General features: G+C 41.9%; 1 protein-coding gene and 1 long non-coding RNA gene across 17 annotated transcripts in view; one reads left to right on the top strand and one right to left on the bottom strand.

The window, feature by feature from the left end:
* The window catches only part of CDC42SE2 (CDC42 small effector 2), a 142,341-nt gene that overhangs the window by 106,333 nt on the left and 13,151 nt on the right, over positions 1-22,857 (top strand). For 5 of the 16 annotated variants that reach the window (XM_069591606.1, XM_069591616.1, XM_069591618.1 and 2 more), the window contains 3 exons: positions 301-402; positions 8,535-8,650; positions 9,105-11,640. In XM_069591606.1, the coding sequence (XP_069447707.1) occupies positions 301-402; positions 8,535-8,633 (201 nt within the window). In that variant the 3' untranslated portion in view covers positions 8,634-8,650; positions 9,105-11,640. Of the gene's footprint in view, positions 1-300; positions 403-8,534; positions 8,651-9,104; positions 11,641-22,857 lie in introns of those variants that run through there. The other 11 variants (XM_069591613.1, XM_069591605.1, XM_069591615.1 and 8 more) reach the window with 3 other exon arrangements.
* Positions 9,745-19,554, bottom strand: LOC138441120 (uncharacterized). The gene is made up of 3 exons (XR_011257249.1): positions 16,638-19,554; positions 15,272-15,534; positions 9,745-10,517 (listed from the first exon to the last, which is right to left on the bottom strand). It is a non-coding gene; the product is annotated as an uncharacterized lncRNA (long non-coding RNA).

Genomic DNA, 22,857 nt, shown 5'->3' with positions numbered 1-22,857 from the left:
TTTTTTTTTTAGGAATAAAACTTAAATGGTTATTATACAAATACATAGATGGCCAAAGATAGATCAAATAATCTATTTTAAATTCTAAATATTACTTTGCTTTGCCTTTTTTTTTTTTTGGTGCATATATTTCTCTGGGGGGTTCAGCATAGTAGATGGTTGCAGTGATACCAAGATTTAGGTATTTTTCTGTCCTGGGCAAAAACATTTTTCATAGTCATTTGTGCATAAAGTATAAATCTACCAGAATAAGTTGTTGTTACCAAGACCATTTTCTGAACATTATTTCTTATATTTTAGAAGAGGCGCCGGCGGATTGACCGAAGTATGATTGGAGAGCCCACAAACTTCGTGCACACAGCTCACGTGGGGTCAGGTGACCTGTTCAGTGGGATGAACTCTGTAAGTACAAGGGTGGACCAAGGGGGTGGGGCCTTGGGGCGAGGTCACATGTGCCTGTCTGGCGAGTGCGTGCATTCCTAATGACTGCACTGTGCCCAGTGAGTTACAGACGCTTACTGCGCATGCTTGATGTGAGCGTGAAGAGAAGGAAATGAACAGTGGGGAAATCTCTTAGTTTGCAAAGCCATGTGTTTTTCTGTTTTTACTAAATTCTTTGTAGCTACATTTCTTCTGAATAACTGCTTTAAAATTTTTAAAGGATTTGAGTTCAGAAAGGAAGTTACTGTCACGTGGATTCTCATGCCACCATTCCCCCATCCCTTCTACCCCCCACCCCCCCAGCAACTTTGAGGTCAGCTTTTTAGTAATATTTAAGCTCCTTTTTGTTCTCTTAAGTTCAGTTGGTTGCCTTTGCAAATGTATTTGTCCCATTTACCTTAGAAAATATTATCCTGTATCTGATGTTACAATGTTTACAGTTTATTTATTACTGTAACATAAGTTCTCATGCACTTAGCAGAGGATTAAAATTTGTACATATTTGCCCTTTGTTACAGAGGTTTCGGTGAACTTCAGAAGAGACTTTAGATACACTCAGTTGAACTCTTACTCCCTAATTTGCATCTAAGAGAAACAGAGAGTAGTAGTAGCCAGTCTCTGCGGGGGTTTTGATTGGGGCTGTGCCTCATCCTTGCCCTGAAGCAAATGACCGTGTATCCAGAGCTGCTTTCCCCCCAGACCTCAAGTACACACGTGTGTCTGAACGTTCCCTCAAGTGTTTAGAACCAGAGTCAGTAAGGCTTTCCTAACACAGATACGCTGCCTTGTGTGCTCACTGCCTGGACACTGTTCACAAAAAACTGAACAGGAGAACAGACTTGCAAAATAGGTAGATGGGTATCCTGGATACAGCAAACAAGTCTGTCACTGCAGTTACTGAGTAAGCTAAGGGATGACATTTGTAGCTTCCTGGAAAGGAAACAGCTTGTTTGTTTTAAGTCTGTAGGAAAAGTACACTGAACGGCTTTTGTGGAAATGTAAGAGGCGTCAGGTTGCTGTTAAAATACAATTCAGTAGCTTTGTTTCCTGGATCAGTGTGGAATGATGAGCCGTTGTTAATATTAAGGTCATTGTGACAAAGATAAATAGAATGAATGGTTTCAAATTTATTATAACTGATGAATTTTATTTCTCATCAGCACGTCTTCTTCCCTACTTGTGTTCATAAAAATCTAACTATGTAGGCAAAAAAGAGCTTCCCTTGTAGCCCAGTCGGTAAGGAATCCACCTGCAGCACAGGAGACCCGGGTTCGATCCCTGAGTCAGGAATATTCCCCTGGAGAAGGAAATGGTAACCCAGTCCAGTATCCTTGCCCGGGACATCTAATGGACAGAGGAGCCCGGTGGGCTCCAGTCCATGGGGTCGCAGGAGTCGGAAGAGCCCAAGAAGAGGAAATCTGCCCTGTCCCTGCGTCCACGTTTTCCCCTTCTACCTGCCATGAAATGATGGGACTGGGTGCCATGATCTGACTTTTTTAAATACTGAGTCTTAAGCCAGCTTTTTCACTCCTCTCCTTCACGCTCACCAAGGGGCTCTTTAGTTCCTCTTCACTTTCTGCCATTAGAGTGATGTCATCCACTTACCTGAGGTTGTTGATATTTTTCTCGGGAATCTTGATTCCAGCTTGTAACTTATCCAGCCCGACGTTTCACAGGAGTGATGAGGGTTACTTACTGGAAATCCAAATTCTTTTGTTTGAAATTAAAGAATTGACTTTTGGAAGAACCAAGTTTGTGCCACAAAACCTGGTGTTCACAAAACCTGGTGTTGCCAAAAAGGAGCAGAAAGTGAACTGACAGGCGGTGGGCCGTAGCCTCCTCGGGCGGAGCAGGTTTGCTTAAGCAGCCCTGTAGATTTTAGTTTCTTTTTTAGGATACTCTCACCTAAACTAGTTGTTCAGTCATGTGACTATAGATGTTGCAGTAACTCATGTGGTATCACTGGAGTTAATTCCACGTAAGTGAATTTTTCAGTGAATGAGTGCACTTACCCATTTAAGATCCAGTCACATGTTCTCGCCTTAAACATACTGGACCCGAATAAGCTGTGCACTTTATGTCCTGTTATTACCTTCAATTAGAATGTGTTTAAACCTGCCTCACTCTGAATCTGTTGGGCCATCACCTCCTGTTCCTCCTGCTCCTAGCAATCTAGCGTGACTCTCATTCTCTGTTTCCAAAAAGCTTCTGACTGGTAACAGACTAAGATAGGATATACTAAGAGCACTTTTGAGTTTGCAGATAACCTTGTGCCTTTGTTTTGGTGAAGTAAGAGAATACCTCACTGGGACTTCCCCGGTGGCCCAGTGGTTGAGACCCCACTCTGCCACTGCCAGGGGCCGTGGGTTTCATCCCTGCCTGGGGAATTACGATTCCACATGCCACACAGCACGGCTGGAATAAAAAAGAAGATAGCCCAGCATTTTTACATCTCACTAGAATGGTTAGGAGAGATTATCATCTTTAATCACTTTACAACTAGGAAACCTGATATTCACAGAAGATAAATAGTTCATCCAGAGTTACAGTATTAATGAATAAATCAGGATTACAGTTGAAGTCTTTGGATTCTACTTTCGGAGTGTAGTTGGTTTACAATATTGTGTTAGTTTTGGTGTAGAACGAGGTAATTCAGTTATACATATATTCTGTTTTACAGTCTTTTCTCGTATAGATCATCATGGAATATTGAGCAGACGCCCCTGTGCTGTTCAGTAGGTTCTTGCTGATGACCTGTCTTAAATACACTAGTGTGTGCGATTTATCCTTTCCTCCTGTGTTTCCCCTTTGGGAACCATTAGTTTGTATTTGGTAGCTGTCAATATTTCTGTTTTATCAATAAGTTCATTTTTTTAAATTAGATTCCGCATGAGTGATAATATTTGTCTCTGATTGACTTCACTAAGTATGATAATCTCTAGGTCGGTTCATTGGACTGTGAATGGCATTATTTCATTATTAAAATTATTTTATTGGAATATAATTGATTTACCTTGTAGTAGTTTCAGGTATACAGCAGAATGAGTAAGTTATACACATATCCACTTTTTAAGATTCTTTTCCCATATAGGCCATTATTTTTAAGTTATCTATTTTTTACATAGTCCCAACATCCCAGTTTATCCTTCTCACCCCCTTCCCCCTTGGTAACCATAACATAGTATTTTCTACACCTGTGACTGTTTTGTATATAAGTTCATTTGTACCATTTTTTAAAAAGATTCTGCATATAAGAGATATCATATACTTGTCTTTCTTATTTTGCTCAGCATGACAATCTCTAAGTCCATCCATGTTTCTGCAAATGGCAGTTTTATTCTCTTAAACGGCTGAGTAATAAAAATCCGTTGTATATATACACCACGTACTCGGTATCCACCCGTCAGGGGACACTTAGGTCGCTTCCGTGCCTTGGCTGTTGTAAATACTGCTGCTGTGAACACAGGGGCGCATGTGTCCTTTTGTATTCATTTCCTCGGGACAGACGCCCAGCCAGGAGTGGGATGGCTGGGTCATACAGGAGTTCTCCTAGTTTCTAAGGACCCTCCGTACTGGTCTCTGTAGTGGCTGTGCCAGGTTACATTCCCATAAACAGCAGGAGGGTTCCCTGTTCCCCCCACTCCCTTCCCAGCAGTTACTGTTTGAAGACTTTCTCCAGTGATGGCCATTCTGACCCTTGTGAAGTGGTAACCTCGTCGTAGTTTTGATTTGCATTTCTCTGATAGTTAGCAGTGTTGAGCACCTTTAAATGTGCTTTTTGGCCATCTGTGTGTCGTCTTTGGAAAAAGGTCTGTTTATATCTTCTGCCCACTTTTTGTTTTTTTTTGTTTTTACATACAACTGCATGAGCTGTTTGTATATTTTGGAAATTAATCCCTTGTTGGTTGCCACATTTGCAAATATTTGCTCCCATTCTGTGGTTGTCTTTTCATTTTGTTTATGGTTTCCTTTGCTGTGTAGAAGCTTTTGAGTTTAATTAGTTAGGTACCATTCATTTATTTTCTTTAGAAGGTGGATTCAAAAAGATCTTGCTGCAATTTAGGTCAGTGTTCTGTCTTTTCTTCTAAGACTTTTATAGTGTTTGGCCTTACTGCATATAAGTCTTGACCCATTTCCAGTTCATCTTTGTGAGCGGCGTTAGGGAGTGTTCTGATTTCATTCTTTTACGTGTAGCTGTCCAGTTTTCCCAGCACCGCTTACTGAGGAGACTGTCTTTTCTCCAGGCTGCACTCCTGCCTCCTGTGGTGGATCAGGTGGCCACACACGGGTGGATTTATTTCTGGCTTTTTATCCTGTCCCACTGATCTGTGTTTCTGTGCCATGCCATATTGCTTCGATTACTCTTGCTTTATAGTAGTCTGAAGGCAGGGAACCTGTTTCTTCCAGCTTTGATTTTCTTTCTCAGGATTGCTTTGGCTATTTTGGGTCTTTCCTGTATCCATATAAATTTAATAACTTTGTTCTAGTTCTGTGAAAAATGACACTGCTAATTTAATAGGAATCGAATTGAATATGTAGATTGCCTTGGGCAGTATTCTCATTTTGACAGTGCTGATTCTTCCAAGAACATGGTACATATCCTTCTATCTGTGTCATCTCTGATTTCTTTCATCAGCATGTTACAGTTCTTAGAGCAGAGGTCTTTTTTCTCCTTAGGTGGACTTATTCCTGTGTTTTTCATTGTTTCTGATGCGGTGGTAAATGGGATTCCTTATTTTCTCCTTTTGGTCTTCGTTGTTGGTGTATGGGAATGAAAGAGATGCTGTGTGCTCCCTTTGTACCCTGCAGCTTTACTGGACTCATTGATGAGCTCTAGTAGTTTTCTGGTGGCATATTTAGGATTTTCTGTGTATCATGTCATCTGCAAACAGTGATAGTCTTACTTGTTTTTTTCCAGTTTGGATTCCTTTTATTTCTTTTTCTTCTCTGTCATGGTTAGGACTTCTGAAACTATGTTGAATAAATGTGACAATGGATTGTGACATAGATTTACAGATGTTTAAAAAGTCTTTTAACCCTGGGATAAATGTCACTTGATCATAGTATATGATCCTTTTAATATAGTTGGAGTATTTTTGCATCTGTGTTCATCAGTGATATTGGCCTGTAATTTTCTTTCCTTTTTTTGTGTGTGGTATCTTTGTCTGGTTTTGTTATTAGGGTGAAGTTGGCCTCATAAAATGACCTTGGGAGTATTTTTCCTCTTCATTCTTTTGGAAGGAGTTTCAAAAGGATAGGTGTTAACTCTTTTCTCAACATGTGATGTAATTTGTCTGTGAAGCCATTAGGTCCTGGACTTCTGTTTGTTAAACATTTTCTAATCATTGTTTCATTTTCATACTCATGATTGGGTCTAAGGTTTCCTTGCTGCTGCTGCTGCTAAGTTGCTTCAGTCGTGTCTGACTCTGTGAGACCCCATAGATGGCAGCCCACCAGGCTCCGCTGTCCTTGGGATTCTCCAGGCAAGAACACTGGAGTGGGTTGCCATTTCCTTCTCCAATGCAGGAAAGTGAAAAGTGAAAGTGAAGTCTCTCAGTCGTAACCCCGTGGACTGCAGCCCACCAGGCTCCTCCGTCCATGGGATTTTCCAGGCAAGAGTACTGGAGTGGGGTGCCATTGCCTGCTTAGACAACCACTTTGCCTGGCTGGATTTCTTTTTCTTGGGGATGGTTTTGATCATGGCCGCCTCCTGTATGGTGCTACGAACCTCCATCCACAGTTCCTCAGCCACTCTGTCAGATCTATTTCTCACTTCCACTGTATAATCTAAGGGATTCAATTTAGGTCATACCTGAATGGCCTAGTGGTTTTCCCTACTTTCTTCAATTTAAGCATGAATTTTGGGATCAGGAGTTCATGATCTGAGCCACAGTCAGCTCCCGGTCTTGTTTTTGCTGGATGTATAGAGATTTTCCATCTCTGTCTTTCATTACTTTGAATATATAATGCTACTCCCTTCTGGTCTGCAGAGTCTATATTGAAGAGTCAGTGGATACATTTCCGGGGGTTCCTCATATATCATGTGTTGCCCTTCCTTTTTGTGTTGATATTTTATCTTTTGTCAGTTTGATCAGTGTGTCTCAGTGTGTTTCTCCTTGCGTTCATCTCCTGTGAGCCACTCTGCACTTCCTAGACATGAGTGTCTCCTTTCTCATTAGGGAAGTCTTCAGCTATAACGTCCTCATTTATTTTCTCAGGCTGTCTCTGTCTTCTCCCTGTAGCACCCCTGTAATGTACGTGCTGCTGTGTTTTATGTCCCAGAGGTATCTGAGACTCTCCTTGTTTCCTTCTGCTGCTTTCTCTTCGGTTTGTTCCTTAACAGTGATTCTTACCATTCTGTTTCCAGCTATTTATTTTTCACGCCTCATTTATCCTGCCGTTGATTGCTTCTAGTGTATTTTTCATTCCAGGTATTGTATTCTTTGTATCTCTTTGTCTTTACATCTTGTAGCTCTTTGTCAAACATCTCTTGTAAGTTCTCAATCTGTGCCTTATTCTTTTTCCAAGATCTTGGACCATTTTCACCATCATTACTCTAAATTCTTTTTTTTTTTTTTTTTTGGTAGCTGTCTCTTCATTTAGCGGTTTCCTGTTTTTATCTGTTCCTTCATCCCAAACATTTCTCTGGCATTTCGTTTTGTCTGTGTTGATGGACTCCTTTATGCTGGCTGCAGGATCATAGTTCCACTTCCCCGAGTGGTCCTGAGGCTTGTGGAAGCCTCCTGGCGGCAAGACCGGTGCTTTCCGCCTGGTGGGTGGAGCAGGGGCTTGTCCCTCTGGTGGGCAGGCCTGTGTCAAGGGTTTGTCCTGGAGGGTATATGGCACACCTGGGGCCACACAGCAAGGTCACAGGTAGAGGGAGTGTGCAGGCCTAGGGTTCTGCCTTTATCAGGGTTGAGGGTAAAATGCCTAGGCCTTCACAGGTTCACTCTTCACTGCTTCCCCTTGGCACTGTTGTGAGGGTTACATGCTGTCATATTTTGAAGGGATTCTGTAAACCTGAGAGCAGCCTATTCTGAGGGGATTAACTCATTATTGACTAGAGATGTTTCAGTCTTCTCTTACATAACCAATTGCTGGCCACAGGTTTCTGCAAAAATGCCCCAGTGTATTAAGGAGACATCATAGGCTCAGCAGAGGATGAGTCGAATAAAGTTCAGGGGCTCTAATCATGTGATAAAAGCTGGAGAGGATGATTCCCCTGGGCTCAGAGGAGAAAAGGGTATACCACTCAGCTCCTCAGTATGCAGACTCGGCTCTTGGGGTGTGGCCTCTGGCTAAGCTTCTTTTGAATATTCCACGTCTTTGAATGCTCATTTGAATTCTTACACCTTTTCATTGTATTAATTTTACTGACTATATTAGGGCTTCCCAGGTGGCACTAGTAGTAAAGAACCCACATACCAATGCAGGAGATTCCTGAGAGATGCAGGTTCGATTCTTGGGTTGGGAAGATTCCCCTGGAGGAGGGCAGGGCACCGCACGCCAGTATTCTTGCCTGAAGAATCCCAGGGACAGAGGAGCCTGGCAGGCTGCAGTCCATAGCATTGCAGAGGGGAGGACATGACTGAGGTCATTTACAGAATAAGAATACTTCCATTATGTGAATTTTACTACGTGGATTTTTAAAATTTATCTTAGGTTCACTTTCCTACTTTTTGTATCTGATTCTAATCCAAGAAATTGAGGTGATTGAATATGTGAGGTGGTTGTAAATTAAGGTGGTTGAGCAACAAAGTTGAATTCATCAATTCATCTGTATCCTTTTGACTGGTTTTGAAATGTAGCCAAGTACCTTGTGAACTACAAAACTTTTTTGTAATAGGGAAGTGGAGTTGGGGGCTGTTTTGGCAAAAAAAAAAAAAAAAAAGAATTGTTCAACCACCAGCACTCCCCATATAATGAAAACAATTTCTAAGTCTATAAAAAGATATATATATATATATATATAATTTTTTTTTTTTCTATAAAAAGTACCCTTCTGGGAAAAGCAGCCCAGCCAAACTGTTAAAAGCACTGACTGGTTGCATTGGCCCCAGTTCCTGACCCGTGCTTCTCCTTTCTTGTCTCAGGTCAGCTCCATTCAGAACCAGATGCAGTCCAAGGGAGGCTACGGGGGTGGCATGGCTGCCAACGTGCAGATGCAGCTGGTGGACACGAAGGCCGGATAGCCCCGGACTCCTCCTCAGTGAGTACCTCAGAGCCCCATGGCCCCTGACTGCAAGGAGAAGCTTGGTTCAGACTCCAGTTCAAAAAATAAAAGTCTTATTAAAAAAAATTTGTGAACTTACTGGAAAAGGCAAAAACAGTTTGTTCATAGTCAGTTACAGCATTTGGGTATTAGTTTCAGATTGCTGTTTCCCTTATGAGAAACTTTAAATGCTTTCAGATGTCTTGCTCTGAGGGAGCCTCTGACTGAGATTCTAGTGACAAGATCTCTCTTATGTGTTCTTTAAAGATGAATGAAGTTACTGAGTACTGATACTGTGTGAAATCCCATGTGTGGTGAAGTAATTTTATATTTAACACATTATGGTAAATCATTCATAATAAATTTTTCAAATTTAAAAGACAGCTTCTAAATGGAAGCATGAAACTCCTAAAGTATAAAAATAATTTGGCTTTTTCTTTTGGTTTTATAGGTCATTGTGAATTTCTGTGTTTTGTTCCAACTGTTAATTTTTTTTTTTTGTCATGGTTGCTTTTCTTTCAATTACAAAAAAAGAAGTGTGATGGCGTCTTGTTCACCCTGTTGTGATTGCTCCAGTGACACGTTCCTGTTCTGCTCTGAAGAAACTTGTCAGAAAAATCCTGCATTTCCTTCAGCTGGCATGCATGCCTTTGGACTCATGGACAGAGTTCTTTGGATTGTGGCTTAATTCTTGATTTTTATGAATATGGGTCTGATTTTAGCATGATCTTCTTTTGTGAATGCTAGCACTGTTTTGCATTCTTCCCCCCACAGTTTTCTTTCCGCCTTCAACCCCTCTGCCTTATTGATTTTATTGGTAAGCAAAGACCTGCTTTTATTTGTTAATTTGTCGTCATTTATGTATATTTTGGAAGGTATGCGGCCCGTAAGCACAATGGTCATTTCTATTCACATGAAACTGCAGCAGAGTAGCGTCTGCATGCTCTGTGAAACTGCTTGTGTGGGACCCCACAGGATGCCAGAGAGGGAGAGTGCCTGGCGGCCATGGGTGGATGATACTGCTGCTATTAGAGAAAGGTGAGCTGTGGCGCCGAGTCACATCAGTTTCACAGAAAAAGGCAACTTGTAGCTTAGTTTAGAAGTATGACTTTAATTTAGTTAGAATTATAATAAAAGAAAAGCTTGCATTCATAAGGCATTCATTCTGTTGTAAATGTTCGATCTATTTATTTGTGAGCAAGGACCTGGGATTGTAAACGAGTGTGTTTGAGTGTGTGGTAATACCCTCCTCCAGTCTGACTCTGAGCATCATGTTCTTAGTAGCTGTCCATTTCTTTGTGCGCTTGGTCGCAGTTTTTACTTGTTTATGTTGAATACTGTGGTATCCAGCTGGCTTTCAGTAGCTGAGTTTCTTAGCCTCTACTTCTAAGCATGGACCCTGGAGTCATTGGCCTCTCCATGTTCACATTTTGGGACAGTGGAAGTTTCCAGGAGCAGCGGTTGATCTGGCTGTGTGGTTGCCTGTGAGAACAACCTGCATGGTGACTTAAGGTATTGCCAAGAATGCTTGGGCTTCAAAGTGTGTGTTGTTCACAAATTGTATGTCTATAAATGCTCCTCCTAAGGGTGTAGTGCTAACCATTAGAAATTTAAAATCCTATGTCCAGAAAACAGTAAGGAATTAGGTAACTGCGTAGAGCGAGATCGATCTACATCTGTTCTCTTCACCTTAGACATAAGTTCTTACTAAATAGGTAAGCGAATAAATACTGGGTTTATAGAGGTGAAACATGGCAGGATTTCTTCCCCCAGTTCTTCCAAGTTACCCTATATAGCAGGCACTAGATTATTCAGTCCTTTATTTCTGCAGTTTTGATCTCCATAGGTGTCAGTCTCAGAGAATCTGTCAAGAAAAAACATTTATGCTTAGCAATCAGAATAGGCATTTTGCAGTTTAATACCTTCTAAACTTGAATTCATTCAGTGCCATCAGTTGTGTTGATGCGACGTTCGGGATGTTGCCTGACTGCCAGTGTCCTTGTGTCCAGCAGTCAGGGTCCTGACGGGGACGCTGCGGTGTGCGCGCTCTTTGAAAAACATGGGTTGTTTTAGTGTTGTCAGTGATAATGCTAGTCAGTCTGCTTCTGTTTTGACTTTAGTACAGAGTTTATAATTGTGTAACTCCTAGAACAGTACAGGGAGCCCTGGTCCCTTTTCCCTACTTGATGATTTGATGTTAGTCTTTTTCTCAATCGCTCACTTTCCTGATTCTCCAAGGACCAAATTCTCCACTGAGCACTGGAGTGTGTCTCTATGGTGAGCCGAAGGCTGCACTCTTCAGCCTCCAACTGTTCTGCAGCTGCCTCTGGCAGGCACAAGTAGCCACACTGTGTGCAGGAACACATGCCAAGGAAGGTGCCAATAATGACTCAAGAAAATTACCAAGAATTTTAAGATACTAACCTTGGACACAGTTTTTTAAGGGAGTCCACTTTCCCCTGTTGATAAGTAGGTTTTTAAACCTTGGGATGTCATTTGCTCCTGATAACAATGTGTCTCCTTTGAAAATTGAAGCTAACTAAATAGAATTGACTGTTAATATTTTGCTGAAACATGTGCTAACAACTGTTAACTAATGACAGCATTCTTAAAAGAGGTGCTTTCCTGTGATGTAGGCGTGAAGTGGTGCCAATGAGCATAGAGTGGAAATGTGAACTGTGCTGATTGGGTTCAGCATTTCCGATGCAGCATTATCAGTGGGCCTTTAAAGATACTTTGTGAGTATATATTAGCTCTCACTTTTGTTATTAAATTATAGCAGTTCTATTATAGAAAGCAAGTTTGCCTTGATTTTGTTTAAAATGACTTCTGCTCAGCACCCAGGAGATAAAATTGACATATTTTTATAATATAAGCATACTTTTTTTGTACATTGTGTTCATTCTTGAATAAAGTAAGTTCAGTGTTGGCTTGTAGATAATAAAAAAGTATTTGATTTTGATTCAATAAATGTTTTTCAATCCTGACTTGGTTATTTTCTTTTTAGGAGATAAATGCTAAAACGGTGCTGTAAGTGAATTTTGAGTTATGACTACTAAACAGAGGTAGCTACCTCAGTGTTTCATGCTGAAGCATTTTGTCCTCACAGTATAAATGTAGGATTTAATAGTAAAGGTAAGAATTCTATTTCCCAGTCACATTATCGTATTAGAGAGTTACAGAATATTTCCATTGTCACAGAAAGTGTGGGCAGTTTTGAAAATGGCTGGAGGTACTTTTTGTTGTCGGAGTGCCCTAGTTGGGAAACTGTGATTTAAAACAGAGCACATCTATATACTCACCAGATCACTTAGGTGTGCCGTATCATGATATTCTAAAATAAAAGCATCAGAAAATGGTTTCTTAAATCTTTCCTCATCTCACGGCCAGGGACTCTAAAGGGAAACTGGGTTAAGTGAAAGGATGTGAAGAAAGTCCTGTTGGTATATTAATGAGGAACTCTATTTGGAGTGCATGTTTTCAAGGCATACGCATAACATGTGTGCAAAAAGTAGGACAATCTATAAACAGTATCAGAATGCAAAACTCTTACATGCCTTCTGCTTCAAAAGATGCTTTTAGCAGACTGGAGAAAAAGCAATTTAAATTTCACCTTTAACTTACTGTCTCCATCCAGACTGGTCCAGTAAGAGAACTTAATCTGACTATTAATATTTAAGTACCTAAGCTTTGAGGATGTTTCTGAGATAAGGGTTTTGTTGTTGATAATTTTACCAGCTACAAGGAGCCTGTGGGTTGCTTTCGCCCCTACCCTTCTCTTCTCCATCTCCTCATCTTGATAGTTTTAGCTGGTCTGTGTACTACAGGATCAGAAGATCCGAGTGTTTGATCTGGGACTTAACACTTGCTGTAAGAATGGTGATCCTGGTATTAAAGGATGGTTTTAGGCTCACTGAAAGGTAAGAGCAAGAGAATAAAAACTGTCAATTCTAACCCCAGATTCTCTCCTCTGTAAATCCAGGCTCCTGAGTTCACTACACCTCTGTTCACCACCTTTAGACCAATGATACGCTGAACACCTAGGCACTGGTTTTTACTCCTTTATAGGAGCAGAAAGTAAGATGCTTTTCTAGAAAGAGCTTGGCCTGATTACCTTTTTTTGTAAAGTTGCTAATAGAAGCCATCTAAACACATCCAGCTTTTAAAAATCTGTGTGCCTTGCCAACGTCTTACCTTTACCCCGGCCCACCCACCTCTGAGGAGGTGCCAGGGCCACGCTGTTGGCTGCAGTGTCAGGAAACATTAAAAACATTGTAGTTTTCAGAAATAGCAAAAAAAATTTGTTGTTAGGGATCTTGAAATAACCTAGATTCAGGTGGCTTAGGAACAAAGTTACTTCTTAGAGCTCTGGAGGTGTCCATGATCAGGGTGCCAGTGCAGTGAGGGCCCTCTGCCAGGCACTAATCCCATTCTTGAGAGTTACTTATGACTGAAGCACTCCCAAAGGCCATACCTCAAGAACTTCAGTGTGAGCTCCAGGGACGGGGCACACTAACATTCAGATCATAGCAAAACAGGAATACAAAAAAAAAAAAAAGGTTAAAAAACTCAAAGTAGGATACAGGAAAAGGCAAAGTTAACAGCTCTCACATCACACATGGCATGATCTTATTAAGCAGAAAGTCCTGACAATCAGATCACACACACACACTTGTTAGAACAAATAAAGTGACAGGATACAGGATCAACACAGAAATTATGTTTTTGTATACTAAGGAATAAATTTAACGCAGGAGGCAAAGCTAGTGGAGGGGATGGAATTCCAGTTGAGCTATTTCAAATCTTGAAAGACGACGCTGTGAAAGTGCTGTTCTCAATATGCCAGCAGTGGCCATGGGACTCAAAAAGGTCAGTTTTCATTCCAATCCAGAGAAAGGCAATGCCAGAGAATGTTCTAACTGCCGCACAAATGCACTCATCTCACACATGCTACTAAAGTAATGCTCAAAATTCTCCAAGCCAGGCTTCAACAGTATGTGAACTTTCAGATGTTCAAGCTGGTTTTAGAAAAGGCAGAGGAACCAGAGGTCAAATTGCCAACATCTGCTGGACGTGGAAAAAGCAAGAGAGTGCCAGAAAAACATCTATTTCTGCTTTATTGACTCTGGCAAAGCCTTTGACTGTGTGGATCACAATCAACTGTGGAAAAATCTGAAAGAGATCGGGAATACCAGACCACCTGACCTTCATCTTGAGAAACCTGTATGCAGGTGAGACGTGGACATGGAACAACAGACTGGTTCCAAATAGGAAAAGGAGTCCGTCAAGGCTGTATATTGTCACCCTGCTTCTTTAACTTCTATGCAGAGTTCATCATGCAAAATGCCGGGCTGGAGGAAGCACAAACTGGAATCAAGATGGCCGGGAGAAATATCAATCACCTCAGATATGCAGATGACACCACCCTTACGGCAGAAAGTGAAGAGGAACTAAAAAGCCTCTTGATGAAAGTGAAGGAGGAGAGTGAAAAGGTTGGCTTAAAGCTCAACATTTAGAAAATGAAGATCATGGCATCTGGTCCCATCACTTCATGGCAAATAGATGGAGGAACAGTGGTACAATTTATTCTGGGGGCTCCAAAATGACTGCAGATGGTGACTGCAGCCATGAAATGAAAAGATGCTTACTTCTTGGAAGAAAAGTTATGACCAACCTAGACAGCATATTCAAAAGCAGAGACATTACTTTGCCAACAAAGGTCCATCTAGTCAAACTATGGTTTTTCCAGTTGTCATGTATGGATGTGAGAGTTGGACTATAAAGAAGGCTGAATGCTGAAGAATTGATGCTTTTGAACTGTGGTGTTGGAGAAGACTCTTGAGAGTCCCCTGGACTGCAAGGAGATCCAGCCAGTCCATCCTAAAGGATGAAGCTGAAATTCCAGTACTTTGGCCACCTCATGCAGAGAGTTGACTCATTGGAAAAGACCCTGATGCTGGGCTGGGAAAGATTGAAGGTGGGAGGAGAAGGGAACAACAGACGATGAGATGATTGGATGTTATCACTGACCCAGTGGACATGAGTTTGGGTAAATTCCAGGAGTTGGTGATGGACAGGGAGGCCTGGCATGTGCAGTCCATGGGGTCGCAAAGAGCTGAATGTGACTGAGCGACTGAACTGAACTGAAGGAGGCAAAAGACTTGTATGTTGAAAACTACAAACCATTAGTGAAAGAAAGTTAAGACTCGAAGAAATGAAAAGATATCTTGTGTTCATGTACTCTATAAAAATCGATCATTACATTCATGTGGAATCTCAAGGGACCCTTGAGAGAGCCAGAATAATCTTCAAAAAGAACAAAGTTGGAGGTATGATACTTCAGAACTTCATACAAATCTACAGTAATTACCACAGTGTAGTACTATCATAAAGAGATAGATAGACCAGTAGAACAGGAAGCCCAGAAATAAACTTTCCTGTGTCTGGTTCAGTGACTTTCAACAAGGATGCTAAGGCCAGTCTCTTCAACAGATGGTGCTGGGGAAGTTGGATATGCATACAGAGAAGAAAGGTGAACCATGTCAATCTGTTCAGGCTACTACAGCAAAATACCACAGACTAGATACCGTATATAAACAACAGAAACACATTTCTTACCGTTCTGGATGCTGGGAAGTCAAAGATCAGTGCCAGCGTGGCTCCTGCTGAGGGCCCTCCTTCCTGGCTCACAGCAGGTGCCCTCTTCTGCGTCTTCACAGGGTGGAAGAGCACGGGATCTCCCTGGAGCCTCTGAGAGCAGCAGTTCCATTCAGGGCAAAGTCCCCAGGATGTAAACAATTCCCGAAGGCTGACCTACTAATACCCTCGCGTTGGGCATTAGGGTTTCAGCATACCAATGTTGAGGAGGACACAAGAGTGGACTATCAAATACACAACACACAGAAATTGGATCAAATACATTAACCTAAGACCTAGAACAATGAGACTCTTAGAAGAAAACATGAGAGAGAAGGTTCATGGTGTAAATTTGCAGTGACATTCTTGGGTAAGACAAAGCTCAGGCAACAAAAGTAAACAAAAACCAGACCACTTCAAAATTACCTTCTGTACATCAAAAACATACAATCAACAGAAGAAAGTAACCTACAGAATGGGAGAACATTGCAAAGCTTGCATCTGACAGAGGATTACATCCATTGTATACAAAGAAGTACGAGTCAGTAACAAAAAACACAACTAAAAAGCGGTTGAAGAGTAGACATTTCTGTAAAGATAAACAAATGGCTAATAAGCACATAAAAAGATGCTTAATATCACTAATCATGAGGGAAATGCAAGTCAAAATCACGAGAGAGCACCTCACACTCGATAAGAAACATGGCTTTGGTTAAAAACAAAATTAAAAAACCCAGAAAATAATGTGTTAGTGAAGATATGGAGAAATTGGAACCCTGTGCATGCTGCCGGGAGTGTAAAATGGTGCAAACGCCATGGAAAACTACAGAGGGTCCTCAGATAAAACTTGAAAATACCACTGTATGATCTTCTGGTTACATATTCAGAAGAACTGAGCAGAGTCTCAGACATATTTGCACACAAGAATATAGCAGCATTATATACAACAGCCAAGCTACAGAGGTGGCACAAGGGTTCACTGACAGCTGAATGGAAAATGTGCAGTATATACTAAACAAGGAAACACTCAGCGTTAAGGAAAAGCCTGACACATCCAACAATGTGAGTGGACTCTTGAGGATGTGACCCTGAGATTGTAAGTGACTGAACTGGAACAGGAGCCACTGGGGTAACCACACAGAGTGAGCAAGGGCACCGCCAAGTGGGGGACAGGCCGCCCACGTTCTGCCTGCTCTCCAGTCCATGAACCTGCCCTGGTGTTGCTCCATTTAAGGACCCAAGCAGCTCCTCCTGGGGAGGCAGGCAAGGATATGTTTCTCACTTTGACTTGCTTGTGCTACAATGTGAGCTCTGATAAAGCCTTGCTTGAAATTCTCAGGCCACTTACCAGTGTGAATTGATTGGAGTCCAAGAGCCCAGGTTGGTAACAATTTTCACTTAAGCCAGCTGCCTCAGGAGCTCCGTGAGTGGCATGTAACAGACCTTCTTGACTTGGGTTCTACAGTGCGGGCCATTCATTTTGTCCCCTGATGCTGGCTCCTCTCTCTCTGCGTGGTAGTGGTGACTGCATCCTGCCTCGCAGCCTCTGCTATGGCTCTCAGATACAACCACCACGCAGAGAGCAGCAGGTGTGAGAGTCTAGCTCAGCGCCACCCTCGGTGGTTCTCAGAATGAAGGACTTCCCAGGCTTTGTATGAGAGAAAGTCAGTAGCGTAGGCTTCCGGTGAAATAGGTGGTAAAAACAAAACTATGATTTCTATTTTCTTGCCAAGTTTAAGAAATATAAACTGTCTTATCTATCAGACTTCAGTTAGTTCCAGATTGCCAAAAGCACTTTACATTCCTAGCCTCACAGGGAAGGGAGGATGGTCTGGCTGTGGGGCTATGTAAGAGGATGGGGCACTGGAGGGAGAAGCTGAGGAGACATTTAGTAAATACTGGTCGCCTGTTAGGCTTGGGCTTGGCTCATTCTCCAATCCATCCTCGTACACAGTTTTACTCTTCCAATGTCATATATAGGTGATGGAACAGATGATTAGAGGATAAATGACTTGCTCAAGGTCAAATAAGCCAATAGCTGGTCATAGTTATCTTACCGTTTCTGATTCAACATCACGGGGTCACACAGAAAACTGGCCTTGACCTCCAGGCTAGGAATTCTAACGAACACCTCACACAGACCCGCATGCAGCCACATACCCACGTGTGTGTATAGGGGCAGGTGACTTTGACTCTCAGTCCCACCCAAACCCCATGGACTGGGAAAAGAATAGTTGCCTTTAAAAGAAAAATGGAGAGTTCTAGTAAGACAAACACAGGAAATCTTGTAGGGCAACATGCAGGAGGGGGTTAAGACCTTATCTGCCAGCTGTCTATTAGTGCTTGTTTCAAAGAAGACAAGATTTACAGGTGAGAAGAAAGACAAAGAGGATTCTAAGCTACTCTGCTGGACTCTCAGCTCTCCCTCCCTGTCACCCAGATGAAAAACACCCAGCTCTGAGGCCTCAAACCCTTTGCTTCTCAGGACCCCAGATCTAACACTGTATTCAGACCCTGGAGACCTGGGAGGATGTCATACTCTTTAAACCAAAAGGTATCAACAAGATAGGGTTCAGGATGACCCAATGCAAAATATTTTTTAAATTGGAAAATTAAAAATACTGAAAAGAAAATAAGTAGTAACCCAGAATGCCAGGAACCACCTAGCAGCTGAACCTACCCTGAGTTCCAGGTTGCAGTGGGCTTGCCAGCTGTGGGAAGGTCAGAAGCCAGAAAGGAGGCTCAGTGTTTGGGTGCCAGCAGTGAGAGAGTCCACACGGGATCCCCAGCCTCCCACCATGCTGAGCACTTGGGTCCCCAGCCGATCTCCAGACGACGACTCAACACCTACCCCTTGTGTGCACTTCCTGGGACAGAAAACCATTCTTTAGTTCATCTTGCTTATTACTCTGCCTCTCAAAGGAAGTCGTGAGCTCAAATAGGATTTAAATATCTAACATTGGTGATGATAGAAAAATAGCTGCTTTCAGGTTTATTGGCTCCTCAGCATTATTAAGCCCCAGGGTCTTAGTGAAATGATTGCTTGACAAGCTGAAGTTAAAACCCAAGGTCAAATTTCCCTATGAGTTTTGGCCCTTGCTGCAAATCTCAGTGCTGACCAGCAACTTGATCTCTAGTGCCCTACAGATTTTATGGATGAGACCCAGGAGGAGAGAGCGTTTGGAGTTTGGATTTATTAGGTGTATACAAACTGCCCTTAACATACTTCTGGTCTCCCAGGAGTTGAAACCCTCTGTTAACGCAATGAGTTTTCCTCTCCTCCTCTAGCAGCCACCACAAATATTTCATTTGTTAATCTTTCTTGGGTTAGATTTTAAGGGGGCATTTTAAAAAAAACTGGTAAAATACAATCTGATTTCGGTGTTGACCATCTGGTGATGTCCATGTGTAGAGTCTTCTCTCGTGTTCTTGGGAGAGGGTGTTTGCTATGACCAGTGCATTTTCTTTGCCCTGCTTCATTCCGCATTCCAAGGCCAAATTTGCCGGTTACTCCAGGTGTTTCTGGACTTCCTACTTTTGCATTCCAGTCCCCTAAAATGAAAAGGACATCTTTTTTGGGTGTTAGTTCTAAAAGGTCTTGTAGGTCTTCACAGAACAGTTCAACTTCAGCTTCTTCAGTGTTACTGGTCGGAACATAGACTTGGATAACTGTGATACTGAATGGTTTGCCTTGGAAACGAACAGAGATCATTCTGTCGTTTTTGAGATTGCATCCAAGTACTGCATTTCGGACTCTTTTGATGACCATGATGGCTACTCCATTTCTTCTAAGGTATTCCTGTCCACAGTAGTAGATATAATGGTCATCTGAGTTAAATTCACCCATTCCAGTCCATTTTAGTTCGCTGATTCCTAGAATGTCGACGTTCACTCTTGCTATCTCTTGTTTGACCACTTCCAGTTTGCCTTGATTCATGCACCTGACATTCCAGGTTCCTGTGCAGTATTGCAACAAAAACAAGACCAGGAGCTGACTGTGGTTCAGATCATGAACCCCTTATTGCCAAATTCACTTAAACTGAAGAAAGTAGGGAAAACCACTAGACCATTCAGGTATGACCTAAATCAAATCCCTTATGATTATACAGTGGAAGTGAGAAATAGATTTAAGGGACTAGATCTCATTGAGTTCCTAATGAACTATGGACTGAGGTTCATGACATTGTACAGGAGATAGGGATCAAAGACCATCTCCATGGAAAAGAAATGCAAAAAAGCAAAATGGCTATCTAAGGAGACCTTACAAATAGCTGTGTAAAGAAGCAAAGCGAAAAGCAAATGAGAAAAGGAAAGATATAAGCATCTGAATGCAGAGTTCCAAGGAATAGCAAGAAGAGATAAGAAAGTTTTCCTTAGCGATCAATGCAAAGAAATAGAGGAAAACAACAGAATGGGAAAGACTATAGATGTCTTCAAGAAAATGAGAAATACCAAGGGAACATTTCACACAAAGATTGGTTCAATAAAGGACAGAAATGGTGTGGACCTAACAGAAGCAGAAGATATTAAGAAGAGGTGGCAAGAATACACAGAAGAACTGTACAAAAAAGATCTTCACGACCCAGATAATCACGATGGTGTGATCACTCACCTAGAGCCAGACATCCTGAAATGTAAAGTCAAGTGGGCTTTAGAAAGCATCACTATGAACAAAGCTAGTAGAGGTGATGGAATTCCAATGGAGCTGTTTCAAATCCTGAAAGAAGATGCTGTGAAAGTGCTGCCCTCAATATGCCAGCAAATTTGGAAAACTCAGCAGTGGCCACAGGACTGGAAAAGGTCAGTTTTCATTCCAATCCCAAAGAAAGGCAATGCCAAAGAATGCTCCAACTACCACACAATTGCACTCATCTCACATGCTAGTAAAGTAATGCTCAAAATTCTCCAAGCCAGGCTTCAGCAATACATGAACCATGAACTTCCAGATGTTCAAGCTCGTTTTAGAAAAGGCAGAGGAACCAGAGTTCAAATTGCCAACATCTGCTGGATCATGGAAAAAGCAAGAGTTCCAGAAAAACATCTATTTCTGATTTATTGACTATGCCAAAGCCTTTGACTGTGTGGATCACAATAAACTGTGGAAAATTCTGAAAGAGATGCGAATACTAGACCATCCAACCTGCCTCTTGAGAAATCTGTATGCAGGTCAGGAAGCAACAGTAAGAACTGGACATGGAACAACAGACTGGTTCCAAATAGGAAAAGGAGTATGTCAAGGCTGTCTATTGTCACCCTGCTTCTTTAACTTCTATGCAGAGTACATCATGAGAAACACTGGGCTGGAAGAAGCACAAGCTGGAATCAAGATTGCTAGGAGAAATATCAATAACCTCAGATATGCAGATGACACCACCCTTATAGCAGAAAGTGAAGAAGAACTAAAAAGCCTCTTGATGAAAGTGAAAGTGGAGAGTGAAAAAGTTGGCTCAACAGTCAGAAAATGAAGTTCATGGCATCTGGTCTCATCACTTCATGGCAAACAGATGGGGAAACAGTGGAAACCATGTCAGACTTTATTTTTTTGGGCTTCAAAATCACTTCAGATGGTGACTGCAGCCATGAAATTAAAAGATGCTTGCTCCTTGGAAGGAAAGTTATGACCAACCTAGATAGCATATTAAAAAGCAGAGAGACATTACTTTGCCAACAAAGGTCTGTCTAGTCAAGGCTATGGTTTTTCCAGTGGTCATGTATGGATGTGAGAGTTGGACTGTGAAGAAGGCTGAGCGCTGAAGAATTGATGCTTTTGAAGTGTGGTGTTGGAGAAGACTCTTGAGAGTCCCTTGGACTGCAAGGAGATCCAACCAGTCCATTCTGAAGGAGATCAGCCCTGGGATTTCCTTGGAAGGAATGATGCTAAACCTGAAACTCCAGTACTTTGGCCACCTCATGCAAAGAGTTGACTCATTGGAAAAGACTGATGCTGGGAGGGATTGGGGGCAGGAGGAGAAGGGGATGACAGAGGATGAGATGGCTGGATGGCATCACTGACTCGATGGACGTGAGTCTGAGTGAACGCTGGGAGTTGGTGATGGACAGGGAGGCCTGGCGTGCTTCAATTCGTGGGATCGCAAAGAGTCGGACACGACTGCGCGACTGAACTGAACTGAAGGTGTCAGCTGGGCTGTGCTTAATCTGGAGGCTTCACTAGGGGAAAAGCCACTTCCAAGTTCAGGCAGGTGGTTGGCAGGATTTTTTGCTTGTAGAACTGAGGGTCCCAGCTCATCGCTGACTGCTGGCTGAAGAGATACCTGCTTCTCCATCTTCATTGCAGCGTTACTGACAAAACCTGCCAAGATTTGGAAACAATGCAACTGTCCGCTGACAGATGAATGGATAAAAAGTATGGGGCACGTGTACATAGTTTGCTGTGCATACACACAGTAATGTTATTCTGCCTTAGAAAAAATCCTGCAATTTGTGACAACATGCTTGAACCTGGAGAACAATATGCTGAGCAAAATAAGCCAAGCACAGAAAAATCCTGCATGATGTCACGAATATATGCAATCTGGTGTTTACTCAGGGGTGAGGGGTGAAGGGAAATGGAGATGTTGATCAAAATGTGCAGAGACTTAGTTATGTGGGATGAGTAAGTTCTGGAGTGGTTCTGTATACCATGATGGCCACGGTCACTACTACTTACTGTGTTACATACTTGAAATCTGCTAAAGAGAACCTTGAGCGTTCTCACCACACACACATGTGAGGCGATGGATATGTTAATTAGCTTAACTATAATAATCATTTTACAATGTATACATGTATAAAATCATCACACTGTACAGTGTACACTGCTATACAATAAATCTTTGTGACTCCTGCCCCCAGTTTCATATGTTGATATCCTAATCTCTGAAGGTGATGTTAGAAAGTAGGGCCTTTGGAGGTGATTAGGTCATTATGGTGGAGCCCTCATGAATGGGGTTAGTGCCCTTTATAAAAGAGGTCACAGAGAGATCCCTCACTTCTTCTGTTCCCTGAGGAGATACTATTTATGAACCAGAAAGCAAGTTCTCACCAGACCCCAAATCTACCAGCATCTTGATCTTTGACATCTCAGCCTTCAGAACTGTGACAAATTTCTTTGTTCATAAGCCATCCAGTCTGTAGTATTTTGTTACACCAGCCCAAATGAACTAAGACACACATCTAAAGCATACACAATATTTATCCGCCAAGTATTTAACTCAATAAAGCAGGACAAGAAAAAAAATACTTCGAACACTTAAAAATAAATCTTATATGAGAATATGAAACCCTTAACCCAAAACAGTTAGAACAGTGACAGCAATAGCAAATCTGCGTAAATGGAGACATACACCGGGATATGGGAGACTACATTTTATAATGATGGCAATTTCCTTCAAGCTGATATACAATTTCAAGAAAATCCCACTCAAAACTTCACATGCTTGTGTGTGCATATGTATGTATATAAGCTGATAAGCTGGTTGTAAAATTCATTTGGAAATGCAGTGATACAAGAATAGCTAACATATCCTTGAAAAAGAACAGTGTCAGAAAACTTTCTCTACCAGGTATTA

This window comes from Ovis canadensis, chromosome 5 (genome assembly GCF_042477335.2).
Source record: "Ovis canadensis isolate MfBH-ARS-UI-01 breed Bighorn chromosome 5, ARS-UI_OviCan_v2, whole genome shotgun sequence".
Classification (NCBI taxonomy): domain Eukaryota; kingdom Metazoa; phylum Chordata; class Mammalia; order Artiodactyla; family Bovidae; genus Ovis; species Ovis canadensis.
The sequence above is the reverse complement of the archived record's forward strand: the minus strand, read 5'-3'. Positions and strand labels throughout refer to the sequence as shown.